The sequence below is a fragment of the Lagenorhynchus albirostris genome, chromosome X (genome assembly GCF_949774975.1).
Source record: "Lagenorhynchus albirostris chromosome X, mLagAlb1.1, whole genome shotgun sequence".
In the NCBI taxonomy this organism is placed as follows: domain Eukaryota; kingdom Metazoa; phylum Chordata; class Mammalia; order Artiodactyla; family Delphinidae; genus Lagenorhynchus; species Lagenorhynchus albirostris.
In genome coordinates this window covers 44375754-44403282 of record NC_083116.1, presented here as the reverse complement: position 1 = coordinate 44403282, position 27529 = coordinate 44375754, and the positions used below count along the sequence as shown (strand labels likewise).

Sequence of the window (27529 nt, the reverse complement as noted above, 5' to 3'; positions counted from 1 at the left end):
ATGTTAAAAAGCCAGTTTTAATCATAAATGTATGATTCCATATATATAACATTCTCAAAATGACAAAACTATAATAACAGAAAACAGATTATTAGTTGCCAGAGGTTAGTGGGGTGGGGGAGGTTGGGGAAGAGGTGAAACTATAAAGGGATAGGAACAGAGAGCTTTTTGGGGTGATGGAACTGTTCTGTCTATAGATTGTGGATACATGAATCTATGTGTCTTAAAACTGTATAGATGTGGGTTTTTAAAGTCTATTTTAAGGTATGGTAATGTTGAAAAGAAAAGAGAAAGGAATACAGGATAAACATGTAGATTAAATAAGATGATGGTTACTAGGGTGTTCACTTTATAGTAACTCTTTAAGCTAAGTTTTGTTTTGTGTAGTTTTCTGTATCTTTATTTTAACTAAAAAGTTGTTTAAAATAAAAATAACAGGGATGAAAAGGGAAATGGAAATAACCTGGGTCAGGGAAGGCTTCTTTTGAGGAGGTGACAGGAAGATGAGAGAACTGAGAGATGAGAACGAACCATGAAAGTGAAGGGTGGGAGGAGAGTATTTGAGGCAGAGAACTGGAGGCAGGAGAGAAGGGGTAGGATAGAAGGAGGTCCTGATGCAAGAACATGTAGCTGTTCACATCCCAGCAACAGGAGGTGTGTGTGTGTGTGTAGATTTATTATAAGGTACTGGCTCATGCATTTATATAGTCTGGCAAGTCCCAAAATCTGCAGGGTGAATTGGCAAGCTAGAGATTCAGGAGAGCCGACTGTTTAGTTCCAGTACGAGTCCGAAGGCCTGAAAACCAGAAGAGTGGATGGTTGTAGTTCCAGTCCAAAGGCCAGCGGACTCAAGACCCAGGAAGAGCCTGGGTTGTTTAACTTTGAGTCTGAAGGCAGAAAAGAAGTCAATGTCCCAACTCAAAGGCAGCCAGACTTCTGACTCCTTCCTCTCTTACTTGGGGGAGGGTCAGCCTTTTTGTTCTTAGTCCTGCCTCCAACTGACTGAATGAAGTCAAATTAGGGAGAGCAATTTGCTTTACTCAGTCTATTTAAATGTTAATCTCACCCATAAACACCCTCACAGAAACACCCAGAATAATGTTTGGCCAAATATCTGGGCACCCCATGGCCCAGTCAAGTTGACACACAAAATTAACTTATTACAGTATGTGTATTACAAATGTATGAAACAACTTCATTGAAGGAGGCAGGGTAAGTGTGGTGACCCAACTGACTTTGGAAATAAGTGGAGTCTGTAACACTGAAGGCAAAAGAGAATGCACTAAGGAAATGTGAATGAGGTATGTACTTTAGTTAATAATAATGTACCGATACTGGTTCTTTAATTTTAACAAATACTAGTGTGAGGTATTGTAAAAATTAACAAACAGAAACCTCAAATAAAATAGAGTCAAGAAGCCAGAAGGGGGGCTTCCCTGGTGGTGCAGTGGTTGAGAGTCCGTCTGCCGATGCAGGGGACACGGGTTTGTGCCCCGGTCTGGGAAGATCCCACATGCCGCGAAGCGGCTAGGCCCGTGAGCCGTGGCCGCTGAGCCTGCGCGTCCGGAGCCTGTGCTCTGCAACGGGAGAGGCCACAGCAGTGAGAGGCCCCGCAAAAAAAAAAAAAAAAAAGAAGCCAGAAGGGGGAGCTCTCACAACCTACGACAATAGCAGCCCCCAACAGGCAGGAAAAAAACTTAGTCTTTTTGCCTGGCAAGAGCTCAGCCAATGAGAGACTGCCAAAACTCAGCCAATGAAAAGCCACTATACTTCGAACTCTCAATTCCTCCAATGGGCTCTCTGCTTACTAGCCTTCCCAACTTCCTCTTCGAACTGTCAGTAAGAGGTCTCTCCTCCTTGTGGCAGAGGGACTTGCCTGTGGCTCACCACAGTTGCAGACACCAAATTACAATTCTTTGCTGACGCTGAGTAAATCCACTTTTACCTGAGAAGTAACTGGCAGTCTGTTTGTTTAAGGTCAACATTTTGGGGGCCCATACAGAGATCCAGAGGAGACCCCCAACAACTCTGAGGCTGGTGCACAGACAGGTATGGTAACTAAAAATCCCACTGAACGGTTTTTTATTGCTGACCCCGAGGTTTAAGGGCAAGTTTTTCTCCTGGATCCAAGCTCCTGCCCTCTTTGTGTTTTGAAGCTCTCCAGGTTTAATTTGGGATCTATTTTAATGGTTTATTCTTTCTGATTAAGGCCTTATTCTGTCAGTGAGTACTTCTTTGGCACTTTGGCCTGTTATTTTTTTTTTTTTTGAAATCAGGCTATTCCAACTGGAACTGTGGTAGCCTTCAGCTTGATTTCTTTTGGAACAGGAGTTGTTTCATTGGAACTGTGCTATTCAGCCTTCAGCCTGATTCCTTCAGGATTAGGCTGCTCCGAGCAGCCTTTGGCCTGGCTCCTTTGAGATTAGATTGTTCCCTTAGAACTGGCTGGTAGTAGTCCTGCAGGCTGTTTGAGCCTGTTTAAGCTGTTTAGGCTGTTTGAAAATTACTATTTTACTCTAAAGAAAAACCTCTGAGAAATGGGATCCCAATTATCTAAATACTTGAGGGCACCCTTACCTACAAGGACCCTGGCTGATTTTATGTTTAAAAACTGCAGTCCTGGAATTCCCTGGTGGCACAGTGGTTGAGAGTCCGCCTGACGATGCAGGGGACATGGGTTCGTGCCCCGGTCTGAGAAGGTTCCCACATGCCGCGGAGCGGCTGGGCCCGTGAGCCATGGCCACTGAGCCTGCGCGTCCAGAGCCTGTGCTCCGCAACGGGAGAGGCCACAACAGTGAGAGGCCTGCGTACCGCAAAACAAAAAACAAAAAAAAAACCACACTCCTTCCTCATGTACATTTCTAAGTAAATGGACCAACCTAACCAAAGGCAATTTAGAACATGAATGGTCATTATGGAGAACTATTGAAATTCCAAACTTACTTTTCTTAAGACCAAATTGACAACCACACCTGTAAAATTTCCAAAACTGAATGGAATGCCTGTTTCAATTATTTTGAGGCTTCCAAACATTATCAGGAGCCTAAAATTGCATCTCTGCAAAATAAGATTTTAAGATCCTCTGAGGCAAACAAAGAAAGATAGAATGGCTGCAAAAGCCTCATGTTCCTCTTCCCTGGCTTCTGCATCACAGATACTGCCTCCAGTGTCATCTTATTCCTTTCCCCTGGCTCTGCCTCCAGTGCCATCCTCCTTCTTCCCTTTTATGCCACCTATCCCTCCTCTGTAACCCTCAGTTCCCCCATACTAATTCTCTCACCAAACTTGCCCTTTTCTCTGAAACTCTCCCCACTGCCATTTCCTCTGAACTTACCAGAACCTGTCTCTCTAAAATTAAGCCTTGTGAGGATCCAGAGACTAAACTCTTAATTTTTTTATATCCCCTGGACTAAAGTGGAACTGCAAAGCTATAGTCAAAGATTTTCCCAAAGGAACTGAAATCCTTACAGATATGCTGAGGAATTTAATATAGTCATTCAGACTTATCAACTCTGACTTAAATCAGCTAGTTCATATGCTTGTCAGTGAAGGCCAGGCCCAGCTTTGGATGAAAATCACCAACTGGGGAAATCCTGAAAGGTCTCTAGAATTACAACTGGGAGACCAGCCTATTTACCAATCAAGCTCAGGCAATCGCTAAGTGACTTTATAGAGCAATTCATAGTGCTTTTCCAAAGCCTGTTGATTGGAACAAAATTCAGCCTTGCACACAAAAACCTAATGAACCTGTTTATGACTATTATGATCAACTTCAGAATGTGTTTAAGGAAAATTCTAATCTTCCCTCAGATGTTGTTCTTCCTGGGTAGCTTTCAACTCTATTTTTATTAGTGGGCTGAACCAGGGTTTTTCTCTTCTAGTAGAAATGACCAGGATGGAATGGGAAACTTTGTCCACTCCAGATTTAGTTAATCTGGCAAACCAGCTCTCTTACACTCTAGATGAGTCACATAAAAGGAAAACTGCTAAAATTCTTGATCTTCAACTCCAGCAAATGGAGGCCCCTAAACAAAACCAAAACCCTCCTAGTTTCTGCTATTATTGCAAAGAGCCAGGATATCAGAAAAGAGATTGTTACCAATTTAAGCACTTCAGGTGCCTTCAGCCTTCTAACTTGTCTATCCAACATCCTCCCAATTCTCAATGACAGGATCCAAAGGAACTATAAGGGCTATTCCCAATCCCTCCCTCTTAATTATCTTGAAGAACATTTCTCCAGATTAAGGATAAATCTTTTCCAGCCCTGACACCAGAGCCACACTCTTGATGCTCAACCCCACTACAATAAAATGGTTTCTACCTTGGAGCACTAAGACAGTTCTAATAGTAGGGATCCCTAATGAACCTCAAGAGGTTCCTGTCTCTGAACCTATTCTCTTTTGTTTAGGCCCTTTGAGAGATACACACCCTTTTCTCCTTAGTTCCTCCACCCCTATCCATTTATTTCACTGAGTCTTCTTAGAGAAGTACAGCGTCATGCCAGAATTTTTCTCTCCCAAAAGGAAGAAATAATTCTACAATTTGACAGTAGTCATCAAAGCAGTCAATCAGGTGAATTAAATGACCCTTTGACATCTTTTGTTTGCTCTGTCTCTGATGGTACTACAGCTGATTCTGGAAATATTGATCATTTGTCCCTATTGGATCAGCTACTACCCTCCTTGTGGGCAAAATCTCCAACTGATATTGGTAATTCACAGTGTACATCCCATCAAGATCCAAATACCTCCCCCAAACTTCTCCCCAGAATTAATCAGCACCCTGTAAGTAAAGAAGGCGTTCAAGGTAAAAAGCCCTTAATAGAAGATAACAAGGCTCAAGGCCTCATTATCCCTTGTACTAATCCCTGTAGTCCTCTGATTTTACCAGCAAGAAAACCTAAGGGCTGAGGGTGGAAGTTTGTCCAGGACCTCTGAGCAATAAACAAGACTGTTATCCTTCAACACCCTGTTATTCTGGACTTTCATATGCTACTAACATCTGTTTCCAACAGAAGCAAACTCTTTACTATGATTGATTTATGTAGCGCATTCTAACCAATACCTTTTTGCCTTCATTTGGGAAGAGAAACAATTCACCTGCACAGTAATGCCTCAGGGTTTTACTGAGAGTCCTTATTTCTCACAAATCCTGAAGGCTGATCTGGATGGTATAAAGTTCCTTTGGGGTTCTACTTTGTTGCAGTATGTGGATGATTTGCTTCTTTGCCCTCCTTCTCAAGCCTTCTCATAGGAAAACAGCATCCACTTGCTAAATCTTTTAGCCTTAAAGTGACATAAGGTTGCCAAGGAAAAAATTGCAGTTTTCCCAAACCCAGGTTCGATATTTAGGGCATCTGATACCAGAAAAAGGGCTATACCTGGATCCAGAAGGCTTCATGATGTCCTGAGTTTCTGAAAATCCAAAACTAAGCGCCAACTACAAGGTTCTCTCGGGCTAGGTGGATATTGCTGAAACTGGATTCCAGATTTCTCTCTTACAGCCAAATCTCTGTATATTTTACTAAAGAGCAACCCCAACACAATTTTATGGGAAGAACCAGACAAAATAGCCTTTAAGGCCTTAAAGGAGAGTTTGATGAACCCACACACCCTTGGGCATCCAATGATCAGATTCCCTTTTCCATGTTTATGTATGAAAAGGAAGGTAATGCCTTTGGGGTACTCACCCAAAAACATGGGGACCACCATTGATCCACAGGGTATTATAGCCAGCAACTGGACCCTGTGGCACAGGGACACCCCCACCCCACACCTTGCCTTAGAGCCATTACTGCCACTGCCTTTTTGGTTAAGGCTATCAAAAAGATCGTGGTGGGATCCCTTTTAACCATTTTTGTACCTCATGCGGTAGAAGCCCTTCTGAATTCTCATCACACTCAACATTTCTCAGCCACCTCAACTCCTAAGAAGTCCTTTTGTTAACTTCCTCACATAACTCTTTTAGGTTGTAATAACATTAACCCTGTGACTCCTCTCTCCTCCATCATCAACGAAGTCCCTCACAACTGCTTAACACTTATGGATCACCTCCCGATACCTCGTGATGATCTGCAGGAAAATCATTTGGGTAATGTTGACTTCTCATGGTTTGCTGATGGTTCTTTTTTAAAAGGTGATCATAGTAAATATTGTGCTGGGGATGCTATCAGAACTCCTTTTTATGTTGTTGAGGCAGCATCTTTACCTATGGCTACTTCAGCCCAACAGGGCTGTACTTCAGCCAAGTACAAAACTGCCAATATTTATACTGATAGTAGACATGCTTTTGGAAAAGCTCATGATTTTGGAATATTGTGGAAGCAACATGGCTTCCTAACTTCCAGTGGAAATAAAATTTTAAATGGCCCCTATGTTCAGGAATTATTGAATGTAATACTTTTACCTGCCACTTAAGCTATTATTAAAATTCCAGAAAATTCTGAATTTGACTCCCTGGAAGCTAAGGGAAATTACCTTGCTGACAGTTCCACAGGGAATGCTGCCCTTAAAGGAACCAAAAGCAGTCAAACTTCTGTCACGGTCCAAAGGGATATTTCCCCAAATGATAACTTAGAAAAACTGGCTGGAGAAGCCCAATAATTGGCCTCAGAAAAGGAAACACAAGATTGGAAATTCAACAACTCTTGGTTTGATAAAAAGCGAAAGCTTTGATTCAGATCAAATAACAATTCAGTCTTACTGAAGACTCTAATATTCCTACTCCTAATCATTGTATATGCATTAAACCATTGGTCTACTGACAAAATTACAATTTTCATGAATCAATGTTCGTCGGGAAACATTAACAAAGCTGAAAAAAATGCCTACCTCATTTGTCCCACTGGTCCAAAGTACAACCCAGGGAAGCCTATTCTTACTGCTCCCAAGTATTTTAAACTGCCTTATAGACCATTCAAGGTCTAGCAATTGGATTTCATACAACTTCCTCCATCTCAGGGATGTAAATAAATACGTTTTGGTCATGGCCTGAATGTTTTCACACTGGACTGAAGCCTTCCCTTGCAGAGAGGCTACTGCCTCTTCTATGGCTAAAGTCCTTTTGGAAAATATTATACCTACCTGGGAAAATCCTCTCAAACTTCATAATAATCAAGGGACCCATTTTACTGGTCAGGTATTTTTGACGTCTGTGCTGTTTGGCCAGTTTTACAACAGTTTCACTGCACTTAGCACCTTCAATCCTCTGGTTTATTCAAATGCAGTAACGGCATTATTAAAACTCAATTGGCAAAATTTGTATGGGCCCTCCAAATACGTTGGCCAAAAGCACTGCCATTGATCCTTCTAAATCTTATATCCATCCCTTTTGGAACTCAAACGCTCACCCTTTGAGATAGTCACAGGTCACTCAATGCACTTGGTTCCTACCTCTTTTGCCCCACAACTGACAAAATGAGAAATACTCCAATATTGCAAAGGCCTAATCGCTTCTATTAAAAATAACCATGTTTGGGCTTCCCTGGTGGCGCAGTGGTTGAGAGTCCGCCTGCCAGTGCAGGGGATACGGGTTCGTGCCCCGGTCCGGGAGGATCCCACATGCCGCAGAGCGGCTGGGCCCGTGAGCCATGGCCGCTGAGCCTGCGCGTCCGGAGCCTGTGCTCCGCAGTGGGAGAGGCCACGGCAGTGAGAGGCCCGCGTACCGCAAAAAATAAATAAATTTAAAAAATAACCATGTTTTAGTAGAGCAATGTTTTCACAGTGCTCTCTCAGGAGACAAAGACCTTAAGCACCCTCGCAGCCTGGAGATTTCATGTACTGGAAAAGACACCTCCAGGACTTCCCTGGTGGCGCAGTGGTTAAGAATCTGCCTGCCAATGCAGGGGACATGGGTTCGAGCCCTGTTCCGGGAAGATCCCACATGCTGTGGAGCAACTAAGCCTGTGAGCCACAACCACTGAGCCCGTGTGCTGCAACTACTGAAGCCTGCACGCCTAAAGCCCATGCTCTGCAACAAGAGAAGCCACTGCAATGAGAGGCCCGCGCACCACAATGAAGAGTAGCCCCCGCTCACCGCAACTAGAGAAAGCCCGCACGCAGCTACAAAGACCCAACACAGCCAAAAATAAATAAAATAAATATTAAAAAATTTATAAAAAGGACACCTCCAGAAGGACTCTCTTTAATGTCACTGTAAAGGCCCCTATCAGGTACTGCTAACCAACCCTTGTGCCATCAAACTCCAGGGAACAGACTCTTTGATTCACATGACACATGTAAAGAAAGCACCGCACCCTGAGTGGACCTGCATATCATCTGGTGACCTGAAAGTAAATAGTTCCCAGAATTGAAGCAGACAACATCTGATGAGACAACTTTCCAAAGATATCTAGGACAGGCTTGTCAGAAGTTTGTCTGCCAATCCTTTGATGATGATACAACATGTCATATGATCTCCAATGTCTATGATCTTGATGATATATGGACTTTAGATAAAAAGTGCCTCAGAGTTGTCCCTCCTGCCCTTCCTTGTTACTCAAATGTGATCTCAATAAGTTTCCAGTATGTGCACTTTCCCTGCATTGTGGGACACTACACCCAGGAAAGGTCCCTTCTGGCACTGAGGGACAAAAAGCCACTGAAACCAGAAAACCTGACTCTTAACCAGTGATACTTTCAGAGAACGATCATGATCAAAAGGAGGAAATGTAAAAATTAATAAACAAAAACCACAATTAAAATAGTCAAGAGGCTAGAAGGGGGAGGTCTCACACCCTATGACAACAGCAGAGACCAACAGGAAGACTTCCTTTTCTTGCCTGGCAAGAGTTCAGCCAATGAGATTGTCACAACTCAGCCAATGAAAAGCCACTATACTTCAAACTCTCAATTCCTTGAATGGACTTTTTGTTTAGTATAGCCCACCCAACTTCCTTTTCTCCTCCTTGCTGTGAGGGGTACTTATGTTTGGCTTGTCATGGTTGCAGACCCCAAATTGTAATTCTCTGTTGATCCCGAATAAACCCATTTTTGCTGGAGAAATAACCAGCAGCCTATGTGATTTAGGTCAACACTTAATAAAAGGGGAAAATGTGTACAGGGTATATGGGAACTCTCTGTACTATCTTTGTAATTTTTCTAAAACTGTATATCTAAAACTGTTCTAAAAAATAAAGTTTTTTTAAAGTTGACTTTAAAAAAAAAAGAAGTACAATATAGTCTGTCCAGAAAAGATGGAAAGGCCCAGAGCTGAGGCAGTTTCTCTGGTCTCTGAAATCTCACTCACACAGCCTGTGAGTCCCTTAACTTAATACACAGACTCTGAAACCAGACTGCCTGGGTTTGAATTCTGGGCTTTACCACTAACTAGCTGGGTAAACTTGGGCAAATTACTCAACCTCTTTGTGAACCTCACCTCTCTCTTTTTTAAAAAATTTAATTTATTTTTTATATAGCAGGTTCTTATTAGTTATCTATTTTATACATATTAGTGTATATATATCAATTCCAATCTCCCAATTCATCCCACCCCCACCCCACTTTCCCCTCTTGGTGTCAGTACGTTTGTTCTCTACATCTGTGTCTCTATTTCTGCCTTGCAAACTGGTTCATCTGTACCATTTTTCTAGATTCCACATACATGCATTAATATACTGAACCTCATCTTTTTTTTTTTTTTTTTTGCACTATGCGGGCCTCTCACTGCTGTGGCCTCTCCCGTTGCGGAGCACAGGCTCCGGACGCGCAGGCTCAGCGGCCATGGCTCACGGGCCCAGCAGCTCCGCGGCATGTGGGATCCTCCCGGACCGGGGCACGAACCCGCATCCCCTGCATCGGCAGGCGGACTCTCAACCACTGCGCCACCAGGGAAGCCCCCTCATCTCTTAAAAAGAATGATAGCCCCTATTTTTTGTTATAATAAGGATTAAGTGAGTTTAATATGTATAAAGTGCTAAAAAGAGTGCTGGCACATAGTAAGTTCTATATAAATACTTTATAAACTTAAAAAAACCATGATGACCAGAAGTTCATTTAGTGGGCTTCCCTGGTGGCACAGTGGTTAAGAATCTGCCTGCCAATGCAGGGGACACGGGTTCGAGCCCTGGTCCGGGAAGATCCCACATGCCACAGAGCAACTAAGCCCGTGTGCCCCAGCTACTGAGCCTGCACTCTAGAGTCTGTGAGCCACAACTACTTAAGTCCGCGCACCAACAGCCCGTGCTCCGCAACAAGAGAAGCCACCGCAATGAGAAGCCCACACACCACAACTAGAGAAAGCCCGCACGGAGCAGTGAAGACCCAACACAGCCAAAAAAAAAAAGTTCATTTAGTAATTAGCTTTAATCAGACAAGGTAGGGAGATGTGGGGGTTTGGCTGCTATGAACTAGGCAGTGATTACCATGGATATGCCAGAACCTTGACAGCCACTGTTAGGACGTGGACTTACTCTTCATAAGGGGGCAACTAAGCTGTGTTACTCTGGCAAGAAGGCTAGAAAGCTCAATACACCTCCCTATTACTCTACCCATCCTATTTCTTTCACCCAAAAAGAACCAACTTCTAATCAGATACATAATCAACCACCCCAAGGTAAGCAAAATGTATCATTATCTCCATTCTGTAGATAAGAAATCTGAAAATGGTAGGTTTAATTTTATTTTTTTTACATCTTTATTGGAGTATAATTGCTTTACAATGGTGTGTTAGTTTCTGCTTTATAACAAAGTGAATCAGCTATACAAATACATATATCCCCATATCTCCTCCCTCTTGAATCTCCCTCCCACCCTCCCTATCCCACCGCTCTAGGTGGTCACAAAGCACCGAGCTGATCTCCCTGTGCTATGGGGCTGCTTCCCACTAGCTATCTATTTTACGTTTGGTAGTGTATATATGTCCATGCCACTCTCTCACTTCGTCCCAGCTTACCCTTCCCCCTCCCCGTGTCCTCAAGTCCATTCTCTATGTCTGCATCTTTATTCCTGTCCTGCCCCTAGGTTCTTCAGAAACTTTTTTTTAAGATTCCATATATTTGTGTCAGCATACGGTATTTGTTTTTCTCTTTCTGACTTACTTCACTCTGTATGACAGACTCTACGTCCATCCACCTCACTACAAATGACTCAATTTCATTTCTTTTTATGGCTAATATTGCATTGTATATATGTGCCACATCTTTATCCATTCATCTGTCGATGGACACTTAGGTTGCTTACATGTCCTGGCTAAATAGAGCTGCAATGAACATTGTGGTACATGATCCTTCTTTAAGATATGTTCTTAATGAAGAATTTGTGTGATGCCAGTTTGACCTTTTTTAGTGGTACTAACAAATACAGACTGCCTGAGATCAAGTTAGGAAGCTCTGCTAATTATCAGGAAGTAGACATGAAGCTGCTACTTCTTGTCTCAAAGGGAGATGGCTATCATGGAACCCAGACAATCAGACTCTGGTGTTTCAGGCTCCAGGTCTTATCAGTTTCATGAGCAAAGCTGGAGTAAGGCTGGTTTTGATCACAGGCCACATATAAGGTTTCCCTTTCATCTGGCATAAGCCAGAGCTATTCTCCAGGAGGTCCTTATGGGAATCCAAATAATTTTCTAGGGAATGAACTATGCTCTAAAACATGCTATGAAATGTAAGTCCCTATTTGGGGATGGCTATTCTCTAAAACAGTGGGTGACTCTGCAGAACCCTGCTAAGTTATTCATTGATAAGCTGGCACATACACTGTGCTCATCAGATAGCTAAGAAAAGCCCATCTGAGTATCAGCCTAAGTCCTTTGTTAACCCAACCAGAGCTTCCCCCAGCTCTGGGCCCCAACGTAATTAGTCATTAGGAAAATATAAAGCAAAACCACAATTAGATACCACTTCACATCCACTAGTATGGCTATAAAAAATACAGTGAGAGTTGGCGAGGATGTGGAGAAATTTGAACCATCCTGCCTTGCTGGTAGGAATGTAAAATGTAGAAACAATCTGACACTTCCTAAAAAGGTTAAACATAGAGTTATCATATGACCGAGCAATTACACTCCTAGGTATATACCCAAGAGAACTGAAAACATATGTCCTCACAAAACTTGTACACACATGTATATAGCAGGATTATTCATAAGAGTCAAAAAGTAAATACAATCCAAATGTCCATCAACTGATGAATGGATAAACAAAAGGTGGTATATCCATACAATGGAATATTATTCAGCCATAAAAAGTAATGAAATACTAATACATGCTAAAACACGGATTAACTGTAAAGTGACTGTGTAAATTACCCTTTCTACTTAGGCAATCACTTCCAAATACGGCTGTACTTTGATATCACCTGGGGAGCTTATGCTGCTCCCTGAGAATCTTTGAGAGTAGGGTACCTGGACTGATGTTTGAAATCAGTTAGAGTAGATGATCTCTAAAATCCCTTACAGCACTAGGAATTGTATGAAATCTATGATAGTGGGTCACCAACACCCACATTTTGGAAGCACAGGCAGTAAGAGAACCAAGCCCAATGAACTGTTGTTCATTAGAACAGGTCTTCCAATTGAACTCTAAGCTGGTTCTTCTCCAAGGCATCTCTCCACCCCACCCGCACCCCCAAGGTTGCATGAAGATATTCATAACAGGAATGAACTATGGCTGAAGGGATAGGTCACACCTGATGCCATCATGCCTATGTGGGTTGCTTTAATAAGAAATCACCCCATTTTGCCACTAGAGTTGACGATAACCAGTCCCTCCCTCTATGACATAGACAAGGTTGGATAGAATGAAGTAATGGACTTCTGACAGTCCCAGGCTTCCTGTTTATCAGTACCTGTGTACTCATAAGCTGATTTAGGTTCAGAGTTAATAATGGGGCTGATTTCTTGTTTACTTGTTTCCCTTAATATTAAAGAACTAAGCTGAATCATGTTCCGGATACTGACCTCCTGCTGGCCTCGTGTAAACGCAACTGAAGAGACACGAAGGTAATACTGTAATTATTTCTCTAGACCTGTTCCACCATTTCCTCCAATGTACCTGCCCACAGTCCCTCAAAGAACAAATCTTTATGATATATATTATTAGGGGAAGTGACTAAGTAGTGTCTACAAGATTAAGGGCAGGGTTGGGGGAGGATGGCCAATTCTATAAGGCAAGTGAATCAGGGAAGAAAAGCATCCTTGGAGGCTTTGGGGAGGGATCCCCACACCACCTTCTACCACCTGGCTGTGCCTTTTATGACTGCATTGGGACCACTGCAGGCAGAGCCCCAAACACCAAGGAAGAGTATAATTCTTTCTTTAGCCTAAGAACTAACAGTACTTTTAAAGCTTTGGCTCATTTTCCATTTCTAGGAATGTGACCATCATTATCATTGGACTGGACAACTCAGGCAAAACTGTTCTTGTGAAGGCATTCCAGAGACGTAAGGAATTGAGAGTATTAGATCCTGGTTTAGGTCTCCCATGGGTCCCAGCGACCAATGAAACAATCATTCCTTCCTAGCCCTACTTCATGACCCTTGAGTTTCCTCTTTTAAGGTAAACACTTCCACACACACACACACACACACACACACACACTCTCTCTCTCTCTCTCTCTCTCTCTCTCTCTCTCTCTCTCTCTGCTCTCCTTGGGTGTTATCAGCCTGTTTATGTAATGCCTGTCACCTGCTCCCTTTATAAGATATCCTAATTGAAGGTCTTCTCATAATGTCAGTATGAATGAACTCAGACTATGTAAAGCACCACAGTCGATTAGGAAGGATAGCATGTTTGAAAGTGTCTAGTTTCAGAGCTCAATTAAAGTGGAATTTGGTCTAGATAAGAGAGACAAGTGGGGGATGATGAAGAAGTTCAATAACGTGAAACTCTTTGTGACAGTTCATATAGAGGGTTGGAGCTTGAGAAATGGTGTCAGTTCAGAGACGTGCAAGTTTAATACCAAATCTCCAGTTTAATACCTTGACATTTCAAGAAGCCGTTACACAGAATTTCAGGGAGCTACTTTTCCGGTTGTGAAGACACAGCTAACTGCTAGCCAAAGAGCCCAGCACAGTGGTTGGCACAGGATGCCCTCCACTGATTTTTATTAAATAAAAGAAGGGTTATGATGAGGTGGTTGTTTTATATAGGCTGGCAACAATCTACAAAGTAGAGGAAAGGGCTAACTTGACTCCTCTGCCTCTGGCCTACTTGAAGCCAGCATCAATTTCGTTGAAATACAGCAACAGCCTGCTGGCTGATCTTGCCGTCTGTAGCTGTCTCCCCAGTATTCAGTCCACACAGCTGCCCGAAGGACTTAATGCAAACATCTGATCATGACCCAACCCTGCATGAAACCACTCAATGCCTCCCTGTTGTCATCAAAATAAAACTTAAGTTCCTCAGCTGCACACAAGGAAGGCCCTCCATGATTTGGTCCCTGATTTTTCCAGCTTCATTTCCCATGCTCTGCACATAGGCCCCTTGATGGAGCCAAAACAAATGACTTGCCATTCATCTGCCACTATACCATTCTAGTTCACATGCCCACGCTTTCTGTACATGCTCTCCTGCTACCTAGCATTTCATCCCCTCCATCATCTACCTGCTTAATCAAATGCCTCAAGACACAGCCTAAGCTTGACCTCAGGAAAGCCATCCCTAATGCCCAGCGCCTCCTTCTTCAGCTTCTACTCTATTCTGTGCCTCCCTCGATCATGCACTTATCACAACATCATTGCACAACTGCAAGTCCATCCCCTACACTGTGAGCCCTTGAGGAAAAATAATGGATTTTTTTCAGCTCTGTATCTTCAGTCTCTGTACTTTTAGTACGTTCATGTAGGTACTCATTCACTTGTGGAATGAATGTTCTCCCTCATTCCACCATTCTCCTCAGGCTACATGTTGCCTCATTCCAACTTTTCCCTCTCTTCCCCTCCCCCCACCCTCAGAGTGGCAGCCCCAAGCACATTTTAGCCAATGGTTCAGCCTGGTATCCCACCTTATGGGCAGCAGACTTGACTGCCTCTCCCAATTCTCTGATTGGCAGAAATGGTAAAAAGGTAAGCAGCACCAAGAAAATCAAGGAGCCAGGGTAAATCACAAAATTACTGATAAAAGTGGGGATAATTTTTAGAGCCCAACTCAGCCCCACCCCTAGATTCCCATCCAGTCTGGGTGGGGCCCGGGAATCTATGTTTTAAGAACTCCCCAGGCCTTTCAATTGGCCAATCAGCTTTGGGAAGCACTCATCTGTAATTAGCCCTATGCTATTTTGCCTATGAGAATAGCATCTGCTTTCCATTCTAATTCCTGGAGGACAGAGCCTGGAGTCTATTTAATTTGTTACTGTATAACTTGCCTTGTGCTTGGTGAATAACTTTGGGCTGATTGATAAACCAATAGGTTTATGGTTGTGACTTCATTCACGGAGAAGTTTTTAATGGCTAAGAAGCAAAGTGCCACTGATGTCACATTCTAAAGAACATCTCAGGCCACCTCTGTCCATGCAGGACTGCCAGAGTCAATCTAGTAGGTTCCTCTGTACCCAAAATGCAATAGCTTGCCCCCCCACCAGCTCCTGCAAATGTTTATGATTGCCAAAAACAGATAACAGCCTAGGGAGGAAGTTCCAATCTACAAGTAGTAACTTGTGTGAATCTCTGAAGACACCAGCTATAAAATATTTGGGGACATAAGCCATTATCATTAACAACATCATTCACTATAACTATTTTGTCTGGCATGGTCATATGGGGCAAGAAACCCAAGCATGAGCACAAGCAGGTGCCCTAAATGAGGGCGTTTAAAGCAGTTTCTCTCAAACCCGGCTATACATTTCAATCATCTGGGGAGCTTTAAAAGAAAATGCTGCCTGAGCCCCGCCCCAGATCTATGGCATCAAACTCTCAGAGAATGAGGCCTAATGTCATAGGTTTTAAAAGCTCCACAGGTGATCCTGAAGCATAATCAGTACTGAGAGCCAAAAATCAGAATCACCTGAAGAGCTTTCACACCAACTGATCTGGGACCTGAAGGTTCAGATATTTTGGCCTGGAGAAGGCCCAGGGAATCAAAATCTTAACAAGCGCACCAGATGATGCTGAGACACAACAGGCATGAATTTTACTGCTCTTTAAGGCAGTGGGTCTCAAAATGTAAGGTGCAGAAGAATCACCTGGGGATTTTGTTAAATGTAGGAGTTTGCTAAACATACAGATGCTTGGGTCCCAAGCCTAGAGATTCTGATTCATTTGGTACAGGGTAGGGCTTAACAATCACCCACATGTAACTCTAAAGCAGACAGTCCCCAAACTATGCTTTATGCAACACTCTGCTAGGGATATAGAAATGGATTCATCTCAGTACCTGTCCTCAGAGTGTTTATAAATTAATAGAGGAAATAAGAGAAATGTAAATTTTCAGGGGACAACTTCTGGTGGCATCTAGAGTTTGCCAACAGTACATTGAATTATTGAAGAAATGGTAAGGTTTCAAGTAAAAAGAAAAAAAATGGGGAAAGATAAAGCTTGCACTGATACTGAAAACAAGATTTTAAAATTACCTTTAGAGTTTTAACCTCTTCACTTATTATTTTTAAGTAGTCTAATACAGACATAACAAATAACACATCAAAGCTGTGACTGAAAATTATATGTTCTGTGAAAGCTATAATTAAAAATAAATCATTGACTAACATAAAAACAGAAGAGGACATTATGAGATGACATTAAAATGTAATAATATGTACATATACACACATATAGAGAGACATGTATACATGTAAATGTGTGTATAATCATACATTTCCAAAGATCTGAAAGCATCCTATTAACTTGTCAGTTAAACGACTTATTCTGGCAATCCTATGGAAAATGTTCCAGGTAGATTTGAAACTATAAATAAGAAGCTACTGATTCTGGTCTTAGAACTCCCAGGTATGAGTGTAGAGAATCTATAAAATCATTTTGCTACTAATATGGGCAGAGAGCTGGGCCAGAACGGTCAGTTCAACAGACTGGAATGTGTCTATGGACTGTCATGCTGAACCACATTTCTCTGGGGGCTGAGTGAGGGGTGGAATGCCCTGTGGGATTGTATGGTCTGGCCATAGCCTTGAAAGGGCAAAGGTATCTGAGTTTGGCATGGTTTCTCGGAGGAGATAGGAGGAAGAGGACTTCATACGCTCATCCACAGTAACAGGCACCATAAACATTTACTGAACACCTACTGTGCATAAGGGAATGCAGAGCCCCTCCCTCACAGAGCTTAGATTTTAGCTGGGGAGACAGGACATGCACAGAATGAGGTGAAGGGCCAGTTTAACAGGTCACGTGTTCAAAAAGAGAGAGAAGTGAGAGCTGGACTGGTCAGAGAAGCTTCCTAAAGTAAGTGGTACTTGAGCTGGGCCTTGAAGAAAGGATGCGAGAGAAGAGCGTCCTGTTCATTCATTCATTCACTCATCAAATTCATTCAACAAATATTTATTGAGCACCTGTGTGCCAACCTCTGTGCTTGGCATTATGTATATAACAGTAAGTAAAACTGAAGGGATTCCTATCCTGTTGCAGTTTATAACCCAGATAAATAAATCATAGAATTTATAACACTGTAATATGTGCTGTGATGGTGGTAAGCCCAGAAGAAAGTGGGGGATGGTGGTGTGAGTTAGAGAAAACTTTCTAGAAGGAACAAGATCTAAATTGATATTTAAAAAACAAAATAGGTGTTAACCAAGCAGAGAGTAGTGGAAGAGTGTTCTAACCAGCAGGAATAGCATCTTGTGAAGGCCCAGGGCAAGAAAGAGCATGACAATCATGTGGAGTGGGGGGTAGAGAGGCACATGAATCAAGAAGCATAGGGAGGAAGAGACTGGGTACCAGGGACCCTGGACACCAGTCAAGGAAGAGATGGATCTGGCAGGTTAGGAGGCAAAGGAGTCTGTATTCTACCTTCGGAGCAGTGGGTACTCACGGAAGGTTACTGAGCCAGGAGAGGGTAGCATGAGCAAAGTGCGGTTTAGGAGGATGGATTGGCGAGCATGAGCCAGATGGCAGGATACATTCGTAGGATTCCTCAGGGCAGGCTCTAGTCAAAGTTCAGATCATCGTTTAACAAATTCATCTAACTATAGCCCCATTTTGTTGTTGCTTCTCCTCTCTTCCCCCATGTATAGTACTCCCCAGTAGGACGGGCGGTAGTATGAAACCTGAACTGACCACACTCCTCCTGGATGATTATGAAGTTTCCGTCTATGATCTGAATGGAGACAGGAATGGCCGAGAAATCTGGCCAAGCTACTACGCGCAGGCACATGGACTTGTTTTTGTCCTGGATTCCAGTGACTTAAGCCGTATGCAGGAAGTGAAGGCCATCTTACCACACCTGCTGTCTGATGAAAGAGTGGCCGGGAAACCCATCCTATTGTAAGAGTCTGCCTTTGTGTCCAATTTCCCCTTCCCATTTTGTGCCTTTAGAAGAAGTAGACAGAGGAAGGGTTAAGTGGTCCCTGTGTCACATCCAGTTAGACTTCCTCTCCTCTTTGGCTGAGGGGGAGTGGCCCAGTCCTCTGGGGGCTGTTTTCAAGAGCCACTTTCTACCAGGCACTGCCATGGGGGAACCTGTTACCTAACTGTGCAAAGGTAATTTTGAAGGCAAGCATCAGAGGGAAATGGAGAGTAATATCTGGATCTTCCACTGCACCCCCCGCCCCAACCCATCCCTCGACTCTTCCTGAAGACTGCCTTCCTAAATTTGCTTCTTTTTTCTGGCTTCGGTCTTTGACCCTGAGATGATGGCAGAAAACCCCTATTTTGTATATTCAGTGCCAATGGCCTCCTCCCCTGGTAAACTGCCCGAGAGTTATGTAACTAACTCTTACCCCAGGGTGATGATTCAGGTGGCCAGTCAATCCTCACCCCTCCCCCACTCCCTTTTAGCCTTTTTTGTTCCCCGTTAGGACCACCAACCCAAGCGTGGACAGAGTTTGGGGGAGGATGTAGAAGCGCCAAATTCGTTCGTATCCCAATTAGCAATTCTAATTAAAGTTTGATGGTGCAGTGTAGAGGAAATGAGAAATGAGGCCTGGGGATTATCTCGGATTCAAATTACTTGCGCTATTCTTTCCTCCACTGAGAGTTGGCTAGAAAAATGTCGGGCTCACCGCACTGGGTATGGCTTAAAAGCTAGTCCCTGGATATATAGCAGCTGTACCAGAATTGGTTGTCCCCCTCTTTCCCTTCTTTTCTTTCCCTTGGCCTCTATCTCAGTTTTACTCTTCCTCTCTTCTTCCCTCCCTCTCTCCAATGCCCGGCTTTAGCCTGGCCAACAAGCAAGACAAGAAGGACGCCTTGCTACTTCGTGATATTACTGAATATCTGCTGCTGGAAAGGCTAACAAACAAGAACCAGTCCCTGTGCCGAGTAGTAAGTGTCTAGCCCTCCCCTCCCTTGTCCTCTCAAGCAAGGCCGATGCCTCCCTTGGCCCATAATCAGCCTCCTATGCCGGGTCTTAGGCAGAGCCTCTCTTTGCCAGGCAACAACTACAGTGATGATTTCTGACTCAACAGTGATAATAAATATCACACTCTTACAACACTTTCACATCTGTTTTCTCATCAGGCCTGCAAAATAGCTCTTTAAAGTTAGAAGTTTCAATAGCTTCATTTTATGGTTAAGAAAGTTAAGGCTCAGAGACTCTGAGTGACTTGTCCGAGATCACACATCCAAGACATTACACTTGATTAAAGGATCTTAGCTTTTGTACCTTTCATATACCTTCTAAGGAGTGAATGCTGAGAATCTCCTAGGAAGTCTTAAGAGCCTCTCTAGGCACAGCAGAGCTTATGTGCACCTGTGCTCTTTGGCTGAGGGTGACTGGGACTGTGAGCCCCAGGGGTCCCAGGTTGCTGGGCTGGAGCCTTCTCTTTTTGTCACAGGAGCCCTGTTCAGCCATCAAAAACCGCCAGAGAAGGAACCATGAGCCTATAATTGGAGGCCTGCGCTGGCTGTTATCTGCCATTGGGGATAAATATGAAGAGCTGTGTGCTCACCAACAGCCACTCCCATCGAGCATCCCAGCCCCCAAGAGCACCAGAGGCTTTGGGGAAATATGCTCATCAGACAGGTACCAAGCTGTCTCTATTAGGTGTACTGATAAGAATAGATGAAAAAGGGCTTCCCTGGTGGCACAGTGGTTGAGAGTCCGCCTGCTGATGCAGGGGACACAGGTTCGTGTCCCGGTCCGGGAAGATCCCACGTGCCTCGGAGCGGCTAGGCCCGTGAGCCATGGCCGCTGAGCCTGCGCATCCCGAGCCTGTGCTCTGCAACGGGAGAGGCCACAACAGTGAGAGGCCCACGTACCGCAAAAAAAAAAAAAAAAAAAAAAAAAAGAATAGATGCAAAAGTCAGTCTTCAACCTAAGCAGTGAGTTCTGGGAGGGGCATGGATTCTGTGCGGTGCTGAGCAAGTCTCTCAAGATCAGTTGGCCCAAATGGGGCGAGGGCAGTGACCACAAACATACCAACATTGTTAGGTACACCCTCCCCTCGGCACAATTTGAGTGGTCACGTCAGTGGGATAAGTTAAGTCATCAGTATTACATTGTCTCCAAAACAGGGTTTCAATTCCCTGGTTTGTCACAGAGAGGAGAAAAGGAGCACGAGCCCCTTAAGGAGCTTATTGGCAATATTCTATGGCAATATTCTATGGCTAAATAGAGGCACCTGGAGGTGCCCCACATTCTCCGCTTCCTGTTCTCTAATCATCCCAATGATAAGGAAAGATGGGAGGGAACAGGAATATGGAAAAGAAGAAGAAAAATAAAGAAAACGGGGTGATCAAGGTTTTGAGGAATAAAAGGACTAAATGTCCTCTTGTTCTGTTGTCCCTTTAATTGTTCCAAAGACATATGGCAGGGATGGGGGACAGCTGGATTTGATTAAGGAGCTTGCATCTGTTTTCACTATGGCTTTGTCCTTTCTATCTTCCCCAGCTTCACTACCAGGATGGGAAAGTCCGAAGAAAAAAGACAGCACCTAGGACAACACTCAATGGAACCTAGGCCTCTAAAGCCAATCCTACAGGTAAGTGGCTCACTAAATGTTATTGCCCCAGGGACCAATCCCTGAGCTCTCGGGCACCAACTGACTTTTTTTCCTTCATCTTCCTGCTATACAGAAAGAAGGTATAACAAGACCTAAAAAGAACACATCAGTAACATTTGCTTTAGACGAACCCAAGGAGGAGGATGAATGTTATGGGGGAAATGGAGCTTGTAACACCACTGAGCCTGGCTACAATCAGAGCCCCCAGCTCCATATGCTGAGAAAGCTTTTTGAAGGTAATCCTGGATCAGTGGTTAGTCAGAGAAGAAAAGATATAAAGGCTTTTCCTCACAATTTATAAAACAGTATTCGTATTTTGAGTCCAAAACTCTTTTCTCATACTATGGTTGGTGGTCAGAAGAAAGATAGGTAGATGAAGTGCTTGGGGATCACCCTCTGGCCGTCCAGTATGATGCCCCAAGATCTTTGTTTGGATGGCTATAAGGTTATCTTAAAGGTTATGATTTCCAGTGGTGGAAGTACAAATTGGTACAGCCTTTAGGGAGAGTAGTTTGGTTGTATGTCTCCCTCCTACTCTCCCTCTCTCTCTCAATAGATATATATTGAGAACTTTAAAACTGTGGAAACCCTATGAGCCAATCATCTCATGTCTTGAACTGAAGCCAAAGATAATTACACAAGTACACAAAAAGGATGCTCATGGTTGCTCAATCATAGCATTGTGTATAACAGCTAAAAGTTGGAAACAAGCTAAATGCCTAACAATAGTGAATGGCTAAATCAATTATGGTGCACCCACACAATGGAATACTATGCAGACCTTAAAAGGGCTAATGTTGACTTATATTTACTGACATGGAAAGTTTTCCACAACCCAAAGTTTTGTTAGAGAAAATGGCAATTGAGAGCACAGCACATACAGCATGATGTGTACACATGCATAGAACATCTGGAGGGGAATCACCGAACACAAGCAGTGGTTTTCTCTAGGGGTAAGATTCTAGGTGATTTTGAGAAGAGCCAAGGTATCTTTCTTTGGATTTTTGTTATTACTGGAAATTTTTTTAATAATCATATATGATTTCTCCCAATATACTAAAGGCACTAAAAAAATCTGTGATGACTTAAAGGCCCATTGTTGTTAATGTCTTCTCCATCTCAGTGTTCCTTGGCCCCAGTCTCCATGACAATAAACTGTCAATATTATAATGTCACTTCTGCTCTCCAAAGGATCTGGCCCTTCAGGCTACCCCAGAGCCTTGGGTTGTTACACCTACACAGAGGGCCCTAGATAGGAACATTGAGGAGGAGAGAGGTACTGCTCTGGGAAGGAGGATGAGAGGTGAGTGGATGGAATCTGGCAGAAGAGTGGAGGAAGTGTCTTTCTAGATGTCAGAATCTACCCTTAAATCTCTGTCCAAAATTGAAATCCATTTTTCATTTCTATAACCTCAGAACCAAGGGCAAAAAAGAGAGAAGACACTGGGGACCTTGGAAAGTAGCTAACACCCTCCTCACCTGGATGGACAGGAAGCCTGGTGCTTAGCTTTGCTTGCAGTGACTACCTATTTTCTTTCTTTTTTTAGACTTTTAACAGAGTGCTAAAGAGGAAAATGAAGGGAAGTCAAAAGAAACATCTCATATCCCTCCTTTAGTAAATGGGTTCATCTACAGAACCATTAGGATTATTCAGTTTTTCAATTTCTGTTTGTTAGTACCTCTACAGTCCCCCTACAACTCCACCTACTCTAACATAATATCCCTGAGAACTCCCATTGTGCCTGTACATCGACATTCGAGCCATAAAATGAATCTTATCCCCACCGAGAGGCTCAAGAACAGTTAGGCGGCATCCGTTTGAGAGTGAAGACAACGTTGGCAAAGAAGATCAGAGCCTTGACGTCTTTGTACCCAGGTGCTCCCGATGAAGTTTGTGAGCAACATGTTGTGGGTGACCAACTGCAGTTGAGCCTTAGAAGTACAGGGTCAGTTTAGAATTACATTTTCCCCCTATGTTCTTGGGTGGAAGGGGACTGGCATAAATAAATAGAACTGTTCTGCTGAGAATTATGCTCTGCTGAATCATTTTCAATCATGCCTCTGAAAACAACTCAGTTTTAAATTCCCTACCACTGTCTGAGAAGCCTGGCAACAATTCTTTTGCTGTCCCTTCAGGAATAGCAATTGCTGTCTCTCCTAACACTTAGGTTAGGTATGCAAAAACCGTACGAGCTTAAACACATTCAACTCTCCATCCCAAGGAAGGCAGTAGTAGTGGTGGTAATCATTCTTCACTATTAGTTCAGCTGTTACTTTCACCATCAATACCACAGCCCCCATTTACTGAGTGCCTTCTGGATGTCAGACGCAGCACTAAGCTCTTCACGTTCATTATCTTATTCACAAAAACCTTGGGGGTAGGCAGTATACCTGCCTGCATTTTACAGATGAAGAAACTAAGGGGTAGGGAAGTTAAATAACTTATCCAAGGTCCCACAGCCTGTAAGATGCAGAGCAGGGAACCAAATCCAGATCTGACTCTAGAGCTACTTTAGGCCAGAAAGATCTGCTTATGCTTTGCTCAAACTCTACCCAGAAAGAGAAAGCTATACCCAGGAAAGATGCTGAAGCCTCACCACGCCCATGTCAGAACTACATTGACAGCAATAAGCACACCCATGGTAGTGGCAGACACGGGTGAGTGAGCACTTCCATTCTGCCAGACGCTGGGCTAAGTGGTTTACATACATTACTGCCTTGCATCGTCACAAGCCTATGAGGTCGGTTCTATTATCATCATCTTGCAGAGGCAGAAATTAATGTTCAGAGAGGTCAAATCATTTATCCCAGGGCACCCATTAGGAAATGGCAGAACTGGTTTTCAAACTAAGCTCCAACTCCATAACTCATGCTCTTAATTCCTATCCTATATGGTCTCACCAGGCAGTATAAACCAACTAGCCTATAATTGTTTCTGAGAGATAGAAACCTGGCACATAAAGGATCAGTCTCACAACCCCTTCTGGAGGGCCTGACACTGTCAAAGACTGCAGCATTTGTTTTATGCATTGCATATGGCCTCATGTCCAAGAGGATCACCCCAGGCACTTTGTGGGTCTTTGACAGGATTCTGACTAAGGCTCAGCTTATTAGTCATGGAGCTGGAAGGAACCTTACACCTCTAGTCCAACCCCAGTTGTTATACAGATTAGGAATTTGGTACAGAAAGGTTAAGTGACTTGCCCATGACTGTAGAGCGATCATTGACAGACATGCTCCTAAAATCCAGATCTCCTGCATGCCCAAGCCAGTGTGCTATCTTCCATGCCCCAATGTACTACACCCTCTCTGGGGCTTCTCTGGCCACTCTTGACCCACCTACTTTCCTCCAATTTGCCCAATAAATATCACTGGAGAATTCTGCTGACAATCATTCTCACCCAGGGACGCAGCAAATACCTCTACTGAAGAACAGTTTTATCAGGCAGGAGACTATAATTCAACAAACCAAGGTTCTTCAGAAAATTGGACCACCCACATTTCTCTATATGGCATGTATGTCTATGAGGCAGGCATACTTTCTCAGCCAAGAGAGAAGGAAAAGTATGGCTAAAAGGGTGTGGGAATGCTATCTATGAATATGGGCAGGGTGGAGAATTTAGGTTGAAACGACCTCTGACAAAACTGAATTTCAGTATATTGGCATACTTCCCTTTGTACAATATATGTGTTCCTGGGTGTCAACCAAATTTTCCTACATAAAATCTATCAACCAAAATTATTTAAAGAGGGCTCCCCTGGTGGCAGAATGGTTAAGAATCCGCCTGCCAATGTAGGGGACACAAGTTCCAGCCCTGGTCCGGGAAGATCCCACATGCTGTGGAGCAACTAAGCCTGTGTGCCACAACCACTGAGCCTGCACTCTAGAGCCCACGAGCCACAATTACTGAACCCTGCGTGCTACAACTACTGAAGCCCACACGCCTAGAGCCCATGCTCTGTAACGAGAAGCCACCACAATGAGAAGCCCACGCACCTCAACGAAGAGTAGCCCCCGCTCGCCACAACTCAAGAAAGCCCACAGGCAGCAATGAAGACCCAACGCAGCAATCAATCAATCAATAATAAAATGAATAAATAATAAAATGATTAATAAATAAAAATTTAAAGAATACCCCCCAATACAGCCAGCATACTCTTATTTAACATCTTTACTGAAGTATAATTGCTTTACAATGTTTAGTTGCTGCTGTATAACAAAGTGAATCAGCTATATGTATACATATATGCCCATATCCCCTCCCTCTTCTGTCTCCCTCCCACCCTCCCCATCCCACCCCTCCAGGTGGTCACAAAGCACCGAGCTGATCTCCCTGTGCAATGCGGCTGCTTCCCATTAGTTATCTACTTTACATTTGGTAGAGTATGTATGTCAACGCTATTCTCTCACTTCGTCCCAGTTTACCCTTCCCCCTTCCTGTGTCAAGTGCATTCTCTACATCTGTGTCTTTATTCCTATCCTGCCCCTAGGTTCTTCAGAACCATTTTTTTCCCTTAGATTCCATATATATGTTTTAGCATATGGTATTTGTTTTTCTCTTCCTGACTTACTTCACTCTGTATGACAGACTCTAGGTCCATCCACCTCACTACAAATAACTCAATTTCATTTCTTTTTATGGCTAATATTCCACTGTACAATGTGCCACACCTTCTTTATTCATTCATCTGTTGATGGACACTTAGGTTGCTTCCATGTCCTGGCTATTGTAAACAGTGCTGCAAAGAACACTGTGGTACATAACTCTTTTTGAATTGTGGTTTCTCAGGGTATATGCCCAGGAGTGGGATTCCTGGGTCATATGGTAGTTCTATTTGTAGCTTCTTAAGGAACCTCCATACTGTTCTCCATTGTGGCTGTATCAATTTACATTCCCACCAACAGTGCAAGAGGGTTCCCTTTTCTCCACACCCTCTCCAGCATTTATTGTTTCTAGATTTTTTGATGATGGCCATTTGGACCAGTGTGAGGTGATACCTGACTGTAGTTTTGATTTGCATTTCTCTAATGATTAGTGATGTTGAGCATTCTTTCATGTGTTTGTTGGGAGTCTGCATATCTTCTTTGGAGAAATGTCTATTTAGGTCTTCTGCCCATTTTTGGATTGGGCTGTTTGTTTTTTTGATATTGAGCTGCATGAGCTGCTTGTAAATTTTGGAGATTAATCCTCTGTCAGCTGCTTCATTTGCAAATATTTTCTCTCATTCTGAGGGTTGTCTTTTGGTCTTGTTTATGGTTTCCTTTGCTGTGCAAAAGCTTTGAAGTTTCATTAGGTCCCATTTGTTTATTTTTGTTTTTATTTCCATTTCTCTAGGAGGTGGGTCAAAAGGATCTTCCTGTGATTTATGTCATAGAGTGTTCTGCCTATGTTTTCCTCTGAGAGTTTTATAGTGTCTGGCCTTACATTTAGGTCTTTAATCCATTTTGAGTTTATTTTTGTGTATGGTGTTAGGGAGTGTTCTAATTTCATTCTTTTACATGTAGCTGTCCAGTTTTCCCAGCACCACTTATTGAAGAGGCTGTCTTTTCTCCACTGTATACTCTAGCCTCCTTTATCAAAGATAAGGTGACCAAAGGTGCATGGGTTTATCTCTGGGCTTTCTATCCTGTTCCACTGATCTATATTTCTGTTTTTGTGACAGTACCATACTGTCTTGATTACTGTAGCTTGTAGTATAGTCTTAAGTCCAGGGGCCTGATTCCTCCGGCTCCATTTTTCTTTCTCAAGATTGCTTTGGCTATTCGGGGTCTTTTGTGTTTCCATACAAATTGTGAACTTTTTTGTTCTAGTTCTGTGAAAAATGCCATAGGTGGTTTGATGGGAATTGCATTGAATCTATAGTCATTTTCACAATGTTGATTCTTCCAATCCAAGAACATGGTATATATCCCTCCATCTGTTTGTATCATCTTTAATTTCTTTCATCAGTGTCTTAGTTTCCTGCATACAGGTCTTTTTTCTCCTTAGGTAGGTCTATTCCTAGGTATTTTATTCTTTTTGTTGCAATGGTAAATGGGAGTGTTTCTTTAATTTCTCTTTCAGATTTTTCATCATTAGTGTATTCTTATTTATTTTTCAGTGAATAGTTTTGTTGCTGCAGGCTGTTACCGTACTCCAAACCCCTTATCAAGCTGGGTGGCCAAGCAATTTCCCCCAGTGAAGACTGGAATAAGAGTATGTACCTCACGGGCTTGTTGGGAGAATCAAAGGGGACAATCCAGAGCAAAATGCTTAGCAGAGTGCCTGGCACATAATAAGTAGCTCATGAAATGTTAGCTACTATTATTATGATTAGGGGAGGATCTTAGATCATTAGATAGCTATACCCCCTTTATGAGAGAAGTATCCTCTTTTCTGCAAAGAACAACCCAAAGAGAGATGTCTTAGATTCTAAAATACAAATAGTATAGGGATCTAGGGTAACTATAACCACTGCCAAGCAATGATTCCCAGGTTTGAGAATCCT

General features: G+C 43.1%; 2 protein-coding genes across 2 annotated transcripts in view; one reads left to right on the top strand and one right to left on the bottom strand.

The window, feature by feature from the left end:
• TRMT2B (tRNA methyltransferase 2 homolog B) overlaps positions 1-27529 on the bottom strand; it is a 90158-nt gene that overhangs the window by 13721 nt on the left and 48908 nt on the right. The window lies entirely within an intron of this gene.
• Positions 1954-22847, top strand: ARL13A (ADP ribosylation factor like GTPase 13A). The gene is made up of 9 exons (XM_060137295.1): positions 1954-2049; positions 12864-12936; positions 13306-13376; positions 18113-18362; positions 19256-19361; positions 19874-20061; positions 20929-21019; positions 21114-21276; positions 22717-22847. Exons 2-9 carry the CDS (start codon positions 12878-12880, stop codon positions 22845-22847), a joined length of 1059 nt encoding a protein of 352 aa, XP_059993278.1. The 5' UTR covers positions 1954-2049; positions 12864-12877.

Coding starts and splice junctions, on each gene's coding strand:
- ARL13A (XM_060137295.1), top strand. CDS start 12,878: ATGTTCCGGATACTGACCTCCTGCTGGCCTCGTGTAAACGCAACTGAA. Junction 13,377..18,112: donor TGTGAAGGCATTCCAGAGAC/GTAAGGAATTGA, acceptor CCCCATGTATAG/TACTCCCCAGTAGGACGGGC. Junction 21,020..21,113: donor CTCTAAAGCCAATCCTACAG/GTAAGTGGCTCA, acceptor CCTGCTATACAG/AAAGAAGGTATAACAAGACC.